The 13,328-nt window shown below is 45.2% G+C and overlaps 1 protein-coding gene across 2 annotated transcripts in view; it reads right to left on the reverse strand.

Annotated features, from left to right (window-relative positions):
* The window catches only part of LOC146866579 (tyrosine-protein phosphatase non-receptor type 9-like), a 998,267-nt gene that overhangs the window by 253,453 nt on the left and 731,486 nt on the right, over positions 1 to 13,328 (reverse strand). For both annotated transcript variants that reach the window (XR_014971897.1, XM_085636628.1), the window contains exon 9: positions 6,983 to 7,052. Coding sequence is in view for 1 of the 2 variants with exons in the window: in XM_085636628.1 (XP_085492754.1) it covers positions 6,983 to 7,052 (70 nt within the window). In the remaining variant the exon portion in view is untranslated. The remainder of the gene's footprint in view (positions 1 to 6,982; positions 7,053 to 13,328) is intronic.

Here is a 13,328-nt window from a genome sequence, read left to right on the forward strand (position 1 = left end):
TTGGGTACATATAGTTAGGGTTCGCATCGTAGGAGTACGCATTATTAATGCCATGTATTTATATGTTTGCATATATCCATTGTTTTAGCACTAAGGTAGAATTCTTCCATCTATTTACTCTGTTGGTGCTTAAAACATATACATCTGATTCTGTGTCATGGTTGTTGCAACACACGTATGTTACACTAAATGATGCTGGTTCAATAAATGCTTATTGAAAAAGTCCTTATTGTTTATTCTTTGTAACTCTCTGAGACAAAGTGAGCACGAGTGACAGAGCGAAAGGTACTGTATCCACGATCCCTGAGGGGTCAGGGTTGTCATTTTCGATAGTTGCTAGAAACTACTCGCTCCTTGATATAAAGAGGTTGATAGTGGCACTGTGAGCTAGCTGGAATACAGGTGAACATATCTGGTGAGGATGTTTGGAATCACTCTGGACCCCAATCCCAAAGTTTATGTTGTCTAAACGTGGAGATCCTTTATAGATTTATAGGAACTACAAAACAGCCTGCGCGTGCTTGCTGCCGCCCCTCTTGTCTGCAGGAGCTGGTTTTCCAAGGCGGAGGGATACCAAGTAAGGCCTGAACGTGGTTCTGCAGCACATTCTCGCAAATATGTCTGCCTAACGGACAAAGCAAACACAAGGAGATGATGGACGGAGCGCTTAAACTTTTCAGACACTCACCCCCAGTCACAGATCTGGGTTGAATCCATCATTGCCCTTTAGTTTACTTTGCCACCCCAGTTCAGACCCAGCTATATGCAAATCAGTCTTGACCCTGTGCCTCATGGAAACAGTCCAGCCCAAACTGCCAAGCCATGTCTTCTCTGAACGGGAAACAAGCATTCTAGGACTGGCGAAACCCCGAAACCGGTCCTAGGATGCTTGTTTCCAGTCCAGGGAGGACCTGGCCTGGCAGTTCGGGCTGGACTGTTCCCATTGGGCACAGGGTCAAGACTGATTTGCATATGGCCGGGTTCAAACTGGAATGGCATGGGGAGCAAAAAAGCGATGGATTTAGGCTCAGATCTCTGTACTGGGGTGAATGTATGACATTGCTCTGCATTCTGTTCATCAATTGTTCTTTTTGCCTGAGGGACACCCACAAGTTACATTCAGGGGAAAATTCAAGAGCCAAACACAGATTCCCAGCTGCGGCACACTACCCACGCAGACCGTGGGTACCAGGGTCACTCGAGGTGGCCGTTGGACACACTTCACCCACCTTGTTTATACTGAGTTTGCTACAGCAGTTTTGTAGTTTCATTGCAGTGCGCTGAAATTAATGCACGTTGGTGTTAACCAAATTAAACGTTAAACCTAATTTAACGCTGCTCCCTTTATTGTCTGCCGATAAATGAAAGGCTCAATTTGCCTATGCTGTGATTAACAAGCGTGTCTACAGGTTGCACTTACATCTGAGCAGTGTGCGCTTAATTCTGTTCGTGAAAAGAAATGCCTTTGTGCATTTGTAAAATAGAAGATTAACTTCCTGGCACATGCCTGGCTTGCACAGGCCTGCCCTAACGATCCTGTCTTAAATTGTGTAGCTGCTGCAGATTTTCCTCCCCTCCACACAGTCCAAGTCTAATCAAATTCCAGCTTAGAAAAATGTCAAAAAAGTACTTTCACAAACCCAAACTGTCTTTATCAGGTACCCCCCTCAAAAAAACAACCTGCACACTACTCTACCCTAATTCACTATTTTACAGCAAAACAATACTTTAAACCCAAAACGTTAGTCCCAAATTGAAATAGCCTTTCCTATAGAATCTACTGGTTTCCTATTCACGCCAACCACAAAATCCCAGCTTGTCATTGAATCCAAGGGCCTAATCAGCCAAATCATTAATATTTTTGCAATTTTATATAGCGCAGGCTCAACCCTAAGGTATTGTAATGCTTTCACAAGCACCAACTAGATTACACAAGGTCATATTAATTTTTTAGGCAGGACAGGATCACAGGATTTTGAGCTGACGCAGAGACTCGATCCTGGTTCCCCAGTTCCAGTCATTAGTCCTGTCCCTAACGCCACATCATCTCAGACTATGGTCTAATCTACCTGCCATCCAGCCCTTAGCCTAATTATCCCAACCAACCCTTACTCCATTTGGTTGGAAAAATAAACAAATGCCCCTACATCATTTGGGTCCTTGACAGCTGCCAGTCTGACCCAAATATTCTGCTGTGTGCAGGGTTCGTCACTTTGGAATACCTAACTACCTGCTCAGCTGAGACCGGAGTAGGAAGATTTTCCCAAGTTTCTGAGGAGGCTGCCTAGACTCACTTCAGTAGAGGCACTCAATTAATATATTATTAAATCAATGCAATCAGTTGGAGTGTTTTCACAAATTAGTGTATGCAATCTGATGTACTTCTGTTTTTCAAAGTTGAATTAATGCATGGAATGAACCGTGATTTTCCTCTCACAATCTATCATGTTCTCTTGATGTTCTGAATGCTATTTGTGAATGTTTACATTTTTGCAGGGTAACCGCATATTTTGCTAGTGAACTGCCAAGGCAGCCACATATGCCCGCTCTAACCACAGCGTATCCCTTGGGGCTTACCACATTCTTTCAAATCCTTCTCTGAACCAGCATTGTGTGTCTAAACACTCAACAAAACATTTCTTGACCTCACTGTCAAACACCATGGTGATCCAAGCTTGCAAATGTGCACGGTACTGCTCAAAGACCAGTCAATCTCCGGAACATGGTGGGATCGAAGAGCCAAAAGCTTTGGCTTTGAGGCTGGTGCTGGAGGTGGATTGGGTTTTGATTTTGTAATGAGATGTTGATTTGATCTGGTATTAACAGCTGAGTCCCAAGACCACATGGAGTTTTCTTTAGGTATAACAATTCTTATTTCTGGAGCTGCAAAACTATGCTTCCCAGAGGCAGACAGGGTTTGACAGATTAGAGCACAAAGTAGACCGTTCCACCAAAAGCAGGTGTCTCTTGCACCACCCAAGAGCAAAATTATGTCATAGCATTAGCAATTATTGACATGACACCATAGAAGAAGGCCTACTAAGTCAACCCATAATGATTATTCTGCAATCCTTGGAATAATGGAGTTCACAACAGCGGTAGACTTCTGACACCTCCTTAAATAAATACCAAAGAAGAGAGTCCTCTGGGAGCAGTGGGCAGGCAGCCCCGAGAGAAAGTATGATCAATACCAGTCATACTGTGATACCATTTTGCTGCAGTCTTTAATTCTGGATTTTGGTGATTTTGCTTGTAAATCTCCGCAGGCACCAGCCTTTCTGTGGCAGCCATCTTGCAATACCTTTTCTCCTATGGTAGGTCGGGCCATCTGTCTCTGTCGCTACTCCATCTTGCTCATAAACATGATGAAAAGGAGCCCCATAAAGGCTCCAGTTATGTGTCCTGTAGTCAGTTTTTCTTCTATTTTTTTTTTAACACCCAAAGACACAGATCTGGATCTTATCTCCTACCTATTTGTTTTTTTTAATCACCAATTAGACAAAGCTATCCACACAGTTCTACGCCACACAATTCAACTCCACACATTTCCAATCCACACCACATAATTCTACACCACATAATTCAACTCAACAACACAATTACAAAACACACCAAATACATCTAATCCACACCACACAATTCCACATCATGCCACAAAATTCAACAGGACACCACATAATTAAACTCACCACATCCTACTCCACAATACAAAACACCATTCCACATAGTTACACTCCATAACACACAATCCCACTTCATACAATTCCAGTACACTCAATACCACATAATTACCATCCATATAATTCCACTGCACACCATGCCACATAATTCCACTACACAAATCCACTCTACACCACACAATTCCCATTCAACCCACATAATTCCACTACACACAACGTTCATACACTCCTTAACACATGTGTAAAAAGACATTGTCATTTGCAACGCCAATGGCTCTAACTCAAGCAAATGCAAGACCTTTCTCTTTTCCAATGTTTCAGCTCTAAAGTTTTAGGTATTTTGGATGCAGACGTGGTTTCCTCGAAAGGTCTTTTCTTTTAAACCCTGCATTAACTAACATCAGACTTTTGGCCTACTTTCGCCGATTTTTCAACCTCCTCTTTGCAAATATTTGAGAGCTCTCTTGACTCATCTCCGAACCCAGTGTCAGAAATATCGAATCGAAAATGGAGGCTACGTTAGGGGGCATTGTGGGCTTACGGTCAACGTCATATTTGCTCTTCCTATGTCAAGGCCTAGGGGGAAAAAGTTTGTAAAACTCTTCCGAACCCAACCACTAGATGGTAGAGGAATGCAAATCTAGAAGAGTTTCGCACTGCAAAAGAGAAGTAGTGTTCTGTGGCTAAACCTTGTTTTAAGTAGAGGTTTGACTTTTGCAATTAGAATTTCAATGGTTTGTGTTATAAATCGAATTTATAATTTGAACAAATGGTACACAAGAAAATAAACAATCAGAACTGTTGCAGCACTTGCCTACAGTGCACCCACTCTGATCTTCTGCTGTACAACTGAGAGTGAATTAATCTTTATGCTGAGCTATCATCCTCTCTTTTTTGCAGTATGTTAGTCAGAGACTCACTTTCTTCCTTATTAGCTACCATTAGGAGTACAATAAAGGTGGGGCAACAATGTGTTCAACATGAAAGCCCTAAGGGGTCTCACAGGGGTCTCTAAATCAAAGGTAGTTCAACTCACAGATTTTTCTCAAGCACTGTTGGGGGCAAATTCTACTTGTCTCGGAGGGGACTCAGTGGCGGCCGGCACAGATTGGGGATTAAGGGGGTGTGAAAAATAAGATAAAACGTACCTCCTCGCCGCTTCTCTCCTCTGTCGTCCCTACGTTGTCTCTCCTGGCCAGAACAGAACAGGAAGCACCCAGGCTCCCCTAAGCCAATCACAAATGAGCGCTGTGGTTCGGTGCTAGGTAAGTGACTGGTAGCCTGGACATGTTCTCCACCCAGACTGTAATACAGCCTGGGTGAAGAGCATGCAAAGTGTGCATGACTGTTTGGCCAACCAAACAGTTGTGCACACTTACAGTGTGCCACCACTTGGTGCTCAGGAAGTGACTAGTAGCCTGGACATGCTCTCCACTCAGACTGTAATGCAGCCTAGGTGAAGAACATGCAAAGTGCGCATAACTGTTTGGCCAGCCAAACAGTCGTGCACACTTACAGTGTGCCACCACTGCTCTCCCTACTTATCTGTTATCGGAGTTGCCCCGCTCTGTCCGTAAAGCTGCTGCAGCAGGAAAAAATGAAATGATAATAACCTAGAGTTATTTTCATTTTCCTTTATTTCACTGCTGGAAAGCAGTAAGGTGACGCTCCTCTGCCTTAGCGGAGACGCTACTGAGGAGACTGCATTTGTCACTCATAAAGCATTATATACTGGCCAACCTTCATATCGGATTGATATTTTCCAACTCGCCAGAGGCAACAGAAACACTAGGAGCATAAGTAGACTAAATCTGGGAAATGCAGTACTAATAATAAAACATCCATGCAGGCTTTTACCTGCCTAGCCCCCAGACTTTGAAATACTACTACTAATCATATTGGACCCAAAAGAACCTCTTACTCTTCCCTAAGGAACTAAAAATCTACCTCTTCAAAATGTATCTACCCAGCTAGCATTATTCTAATTTCCTATTTTCCATTCCTCCCATCAATGTAAGCAGTGGCGGCTCCTCGTGGGAGTGCTGAGAGGCGGTGAGGCAGGGCGGGGGAGGGGGTAGTAAACTCCGGCTTACAGTCGAACGGAGTTAAGTTAATAAATAAAAAAAACGAATTACATTGTGCGCGCTGCAATGCCGAATGGCGTTGAGGCGCGAGCAATGCTCTTAGTTTTATTCACTTATTTATTTACTTAACTCCGTTGGCCGTAAGCCGGAGATTACTACCCCCACCCTGCCCCTCCCCCGCCCCACTGAATGTAAGCTATATGTATTCTTCCAGTCTTATGTAAAGCGCTCTGGTAGTCCAGAGGCTAAGGACCAGGCTACGTAGGTACTAATAAAAAATAAATACCAACTACCCAGGTTACTACTCTGTGTTCTTTTCTAGTCACAGCACTACTTCTGCAGACTTGTTCCTGACTTCGAGTTGGACTTCTTCCAACTACTGGAATTTCCAGGATCCAAGGCCTAGCACGAAGTCAACATTTGCATAAGTGGGAGCCCAGTTGTGTGTTCTCAATTCTTATTCCTAAATTCAATGTCTGTGGAATGTATGTTTGCAATTGCATAATAAATCTGAAAGCACCGCACAATACATCTGGCTATGTCTCCTTATGAAATAGGTTTTCCAAAAAGTTTAATAACGCGGATTTTCCAAAAAGAAATCGATGGCCTGTTTTTATGTTGTCTGTTACTGTTGAGAAATGTAATCGAAATGAAGTCTAAGCTAGGTCGGTTTCCTTAAATTAATAAAGATAGCACATTATGTGTGATTTTCTTGCAGTATTTCGGAGAAGACTGTTTACAGTAATGAACAAAGGGTTTTGCTTGATAACACGCTTGTGTAGTGGGACAGTGTGCTTTCTTAAGAATCGTCATACATCATTATGGTAAATTAAGGAACGCAAGTTCTAATGCCTGGAAATCCACTTTAAACTCTGAAATTTTTAAAAACATTTTTCTAACAAGTTAGGGAACATACTTCCACGATAGAACATCCTGGGATATCACCTGCCTGCTTTATTCAGTTTGTTATGCCTGTGAAAACACATTTTTACTCACGGAACAGTACTTTTTGATGTGTGAACACACCTAGTATGGCCCTAATTTATGCATTTCCCACATGGGCCCTGTCATGTCACAGTGATTTTTCGATATTGTTCAGAATATATGAAACTAGTTTAAAATGCATCACACAAAAAACAGACACTTACAAACTGAGGGGAAAGGAATTGCTCTTTTGCATATCTGGTCATACTGGCAATAGATATGATCAATCCATACCTTGTGTTGCTATATACGCATTTTTCCTCTTATATCCATCCATAAAACTTGCATTGATGTAATCTGTTGTCTAAATAAATGAAAAAGTAACTTTAACTTTCAGAACCTCTGCATTCGACATTTCATATTGTAAGGAATACATTGCCAACCTGTAACTACATTTCTGCAGCACTGGTATATTTCAGAGATTGACATACCTGAATCCTTCCCCAACATTAGGCTGGGAATCCCCAGTATGTTAACATAGATATAAACAGCATTAACATGCCCTTAGGTAAAACAGTGTGTTTTGAGAGTACTGAGCAAGTTACTTACTTTCGGTAACACGCTTTCTGGTAGATGATCTATTCACAGATTCCTCAACTACTGAATATTCCCCAGGCGTCAGGCTGGATCCAGAAACTTTTCAAAAGTACCTCTGCGTTTGGTAAAGTGGCACTTGCGGCTCTGCAATGACGCTGATCCGCTCCAAAAATGTCATGCAAGGCCTATATAGGCGCCACTCTCGTGGGAGGGTCGGTGAGTAATCTGTGGCTAGAAAGAGACTTTTCCCTATTAGAGCATTATCAAAGGTAAGTAACTTGTTCTTTTAATAGAGACTTCTAGCCACATAATCCTCACCTTTTGAATAGATACCACAACAATACCTATTTGAATGTGGGTCTGTGGATGGGACTCAAACTAGAAGGTCCAGCAGGACCGAGCAGGCAAAATGCCCCTTTCGGTGAAACCGACTGTCCAGGAAATAATGCTTTGTGAACGCAGGGAGGGATGCTGACGCAGCCGCCTGGCAAATGTCTAAAATAGGGACCCTGAATGCAACAAAGTGGCAGCAGCTTTGGCCCTGGCAGAATGAGCCTGCAATCCTTCCAGACTACTTGTTGGTAAATACGTAGCAGATCCTAATGCAGATACAGTGGGAGTTGTTTCTCTTCTGCACTGCCCTGCCTTTTTTCATTCCAGTGTACTCCACAAAGAGCTTATTGTCCACCCAGTGGGTTCTTTGTACTATTAATGTAGAAGCTCAGAGCTCTCTTGGAATCCAAGGGATGAAGTCTCCCCTGCTCCTTAGATGGGTGAGGTGGAGCACAGAATGGAGGCAGATGAGGGTTTGAATGACGTGGAATGGCATTACAACTTTTAGCAGGAAGGATGCCTGTGTGTGCAGAACCAGTTTGTCTGGTAAGATGGTAATGGCAGGTGGATTGGCGCAAAGGGCCTGAAGCTCGCTCAGACGCCGTGCTGAGAAGATGGCAATGAGGAACACAGTCTTGATGGTAAGGAGCCATAAGGGACAACTGTGTAGTGATTCAAACAGTGTGCCCTTCAGATAAGTCAGTACCAGACTAAGGTCCCACTGAAGCATGACAAAAGAAGAAGGGGGAAACATGTATTGCAGCCCTTTTAAATATTGCATCACAACCAGTTATTTAAACAAAAAGGGCTGATCTTGCACCAATAAGAAGGCAGAGGCCCGAAAGATAACCTCTAACTGTGTCCAGAACAAAGCATTGCTGTGCAAAGACAGAACAAATATCAGGACATCAGACAGTTTGGCCTGGAGGGAATCAATCTGGCGAGTTTCGCACCAAGCCACATATTTGCCACAACAGGCATATCCAGTTTTTGTAGAGGGACACTTGGCTGCCAGGATGACATCAACCACTTCTGACAGAAGGCTGAAGGTGTTCAGTTGTCACCCCTCAGTCTCCACGAAAGAAAGTGGAGATTGCTATGGCTCGGGTGCAGAACCATGCCCTGTAGCTGCAACAGCAGGTCCTCCCAGAGAAGCAGCCTGATCAGAGGACTTACGCTAAACCCAGGAGGTTTGAATACCATACTCTCTGTACCCAGTCCAGTCACTAGGATGACTTGGGCATCGTCTGCGCTGATCTTCTTGAGAACTCGGGGCAGGGGTGGTATTGGAAAAAAGGCATACAAGTTCCACTTGAGGCGGAACGTGTCTCAGAGTGAGAGGCGCCTTTGGAAACTGCAGAAGCATTGACATTGCCCATTCTCCCCATTCACAGAAAAGACCCTGCTCCATCTTCGGGTGCAACAGCCATTTGTGCTAAGCTAGGCGCCAAAGGCTATGCTTGTCCACCCTGGCATTCAATAATACTGCCAGGTGGTTGACGCACGGGAAAATTCCTTGGTGGTCAAGTTAATACCAGAGGCACAAGGCCTACTGGCAGAGGGTCCATGACCCCACCCTGCTCTGTTTGTTGCAGTACCACATGGCAGTGGTATTATCCGTGAGCATCTGTACGAGCTTCCCATGGATGGAAGGAAGGTTTCCAGCGCTAAGCGATTGGTCCTCAGCTCCAGAGGGCTGATGTGAGCTAGGACTCGACCGAAGGCCTCTAATCTCCACCTCTCTCAGATGGTCACCCCAAACCATTGGAAATGCATCGGTCACTACTGTCAGTTATGGTTAGGGAAGGGAGAGGGGTCTTCCACTGATCCAATCGTGGTCCAGTTACCAACACTGCAGGTCTTTGGTAGTTTCCTCCAAAATCTGTAGGTGGTGCGAGAGGTCCCCTTGATGTTGGACCCACTTAGTCTTCAGATCCCACCTGGTGTGCGCGATCAGCAAGATACAGGACACCATCAGTCCCAGCAGCCTCAGAGATGTCCTCACTGAAATCCAGGACAGGGACTGAAAGATCACTCCCATAGCTTGAACATTCCAGACTCTTTGCAAGGGAAAAGGCACGAAACCAAACCGTGATCCTAATTACTCTGATAAAAGGGAGCGTCTGAGAAGAAGTCAGGTGTGCCTTGGACACATTGATAGTGTTCCCCAAAGATGCCAGGTGGTTCACCATAGACTGGAGCAGGGTGACGACTGCTTGGGGCCAACCCATCTTCAACAGCCAGTGGTCGAGGAAGGGGAAGACTGGAACCCCTGACTCCCAAATGTGTTCTGCCATGACCTCGATTACTTTCGATGAAGACCTGAAGGCTGCTGGTGAGACCAAAGGGGAGAACAGCTAAACTTGAAATGCTCCTCTTTCTACCACGAACCGCAGGTAGCGCCAATAAGGTAGCAGGACAGATCGATAGAAATAGGCATTCTGCAGGTATAACGCCACTATCACGTCTCCAGGATCGAGGGAAGACAAAACCTGGGCCATGACAAGCATCTTGAACTGCTACTTCTGGGGGAATGCATCGAGCTGGTACAGTCTGAGAGTAGGTTGAAGGCCTCCGTGTTTCATGGGCACCAGGATGTAGCAGGAATAACCACCATGCCCTACTTTTGGCATCAGCACCCTCTCAACAGCCCTTTTGGTCAAACGGGCTTGCCCTTCCGGTCATAAAATGGAAAGGTGGTCCTCAATCAGTCGTTGGGCAGATGGTGGAAAGTGCGGCGGGGATGGAAAAATGGGCAGGCATAGAGTTTATGAGCAATTTGTAGGACCCACTTGTCTAATTTGATCGCTTGTCAACCCAGATAGAAATCAGTAGATTCTTCCTCCCACCAGGTGGCAGTGGCGCTGTAAGGGTAAACTAAAGATGTTTTGTAGGAGTGGCTGCTGGGGAGCGGTGGGTTGGGGGGATGCAGCAGCACGCTGACCTTTGGCGCAAGGGCGGGAGGCATCTCTGCTTTTCCTGTGAAACTGCTGCGTCACTTTTAGGGAGCTGCCCAAGCTAGCAGGAAGGGATACTAATCCTAAAGGCCAAAAAGGAGCAGGTCAGGTTGGCAAGGCAGGGCAAAAAGGCCAAGAGAGTGAGCAGTGGCCCTATTCTCTTTGACACGTTCGAGGGCAGAGTCAGCCTTGCCCCCGAACTGTGAGTCCCATCAAAAGGCAAGTCCATCAAGGAGGACTGTACATCGCCAGAGAACCCAGGCGAGTGCAGCCACACATGGCAGCGGATGGCAATGCTGGTTTCAATTGCATGTCCGATGGAATCAGTATCCAAGCCACAATGAATTGTGAACTTGACTTCATCACGACTGCCTTGAATTGCCTGAGACAGCTTAAATCGAAGATCTTCCAGCATACCAGGGCCGAATTGTGCCATAGAATCCCAAAGGGTGCGACTGCAACGGCACAACAAACAGGAAGCCTTAGCAGAACACAGGGCCAAACTTACAGAATGTCTCCACTTGCTTTGAACCCCCAACAAGGAGAGTGGTAGGAAAAGGGTTCAGATTGGAACAGCTGGTGGGAGCCTGTACCACAAGACTTTCTGGAGAAGGGTGCTGGGACAAGAAAGCCAAGTCTCCTGGAGCAGGGCGGTGGCGCCTGGCAAGCTGTCTATTAACTTGCGGGCCAGAGCAGGGTTTGCCCCAAGTCCCCAAAATGATATCCGTCATTGCATTGTTGAAGGCTAGGAGGGACTCAGAAGTAGTCTGGGCCAGCAGAAGGACCTTGGTCAGACATTAGTCTTTACCTCCAGTGTGTGAAGCTGGAGATCAAGGACTTTGGGTGCCATGCGCATGACCTAAGATGCAGATTCTTCCATTGCTGGCCAAGGAGGAGAGAAAAGAGCTGTTGCTGGGGAGGAGTCAAGCACACTGGCCTCCTGGAAGTCTTCATACTAGTTGTCACCCTGACAGGACTTGGTGCCTTGGTTGGACTGGAGCACAGTATCGGTCGAATTTGAGTCAGTGTCAGAGAGGATGATTGGGTCAACCTCTCCAGGGCGGCGAGGTCGTCCTCGGCATCGATGTACCCATGCCCAGCATGGTTTTGGGCACCAGGAGCAGCATTGGAGCAGGAGTCAGAGTGGCTCAGACAGACCAGCTGGGGCCTAAAGGCGCGTTAGAGCCACTCTTTAAAGAACCAAAGAGCTGGAGCACAGCTGTGCAGAACCAACTGTGGAAGTCGGCTGACTTCAAGGGCAGGATTAAGACTGTTGACGCCATCTACAAGCTTGGTCAGGGATATGGAGTGGCGAGAAGGAGTGGAACTCCACTTTAACAGCTTGTGTTTCTTGCATTTAACTGCAGATTTGGAGAGAGATGAAGACCAGCCTATGGAGAGGCTCCTTCGACTCTAAGAGCGGAACAATGATTGAACCTTCAACACAGATCAGGACTTGGAGCGGTCCTGGAGCTGAGTTTTCTTTTGTTTGCAGATAAGATTTCACCTTGCATTCTCTGATGGCCTTTAGGTTTATCTGCCCATTCTTTGCAAATCTTGGAGCCATGACCTCAGACACCACAGATACACCTGATGACGCTTCGTTACAGTTATCTATTTTCAGGGCTTGAAACCTGTCATTTTAGGAGGTGACATCCCTTGCACACTGTTTTAGAATTTTGAACAAATCGATGTAAGAAATGAGAGGAAGCTCCGAAACTACATCTTGGAGGCGTAGAAAGAAAGAAAGTGACGTCAGCACATCAGAGTGGCACTTATGTAGGCCACACACGTCATTTTCGGACCGAAACAGTGTCAGTACAGAGCCACAAGGCACCATCTTTGGAAGCGCAGAGTTACTGTTGAAAAGCTTCTGAATCCAGTCTGACTCCTGAGCAATATTGAAAAAGTGAGGAAGGATTAGTTTCTTACTTGTAACTCCAGTTCTCTCATAGGGCAATCTTCATTGAAGTCATAAGTGTTTGAATAGTTCCGCCAACGTGCAGGAATCCTGGAGCACTTCATCATAGAATATCTTCTTAAGTGTTGACGTTTGCCTTTCTTCAGGAAGGCCTGAAAAACACTTAAGAGAAAACATAATGTGCAGCCTAGAAAACAATCTACATTGGAGAAATACTTCCGATTTTACTTACACAAGGGTTAAAATACCCCCTGAATATGTATAATTTTGAAGTGAACAGTTCATAAAACAGCTTAAATCTCTTTCAGAAACTCTTTTTTTTATGTAAAAAAGAACTAAAGGATAACAGGACCGTGTAGCCACATAGGCTGTCATTATGTGAGTTTGAAACAGTGTCTGTGCCTTTAAGGACTCAGAGACCACCAGTACCCCATCATGCCTAGCAGGTGGCAGTTGCCTAAGTTCTTTCTGAAGGACTGTTTAAGTGGTTCGAGAACCCAAAACAATCCTTTGCTTTATCAACCAGAGAGGCGGTTGGGTCACTTATGACTTCAATAGAGATTCCCTTATGAGAGAACTAGAGTTACAGGTAAGAAACTAGTCCTTAGGGAGAGGATGTGGCCTAGCGACTAGGGCGGTAGATCTAAAATCTGGGGAACCGGGTTCGAGTCTCAGCAATGACGCTCAACATCCTGTGATTCTGGGCAAATCACTTAATCTCCCCATGCCTAACAGAAATCAATGTGTCCTTGTGTAACGCAACTGGTGCTCATGTAAAGTGTTTTGAGACCTGATATCTTCGGGTCAAGTTTGTGCTATATAAAACTCCGAA

Source organism: Triturus cristatus, chromosome 2_1 (assembly GCF_964204655.1).
Source record: "Triturus cristatus chromosome 2_1, aTriCri1.1, whole genome shotgun sequence".
Classification (NCBI taxonomy): Eukaryota; Metazoa; Chordata; class Amphibia; order Caudata; family Salamandridae; genus Triturus; species Triturus cristatus.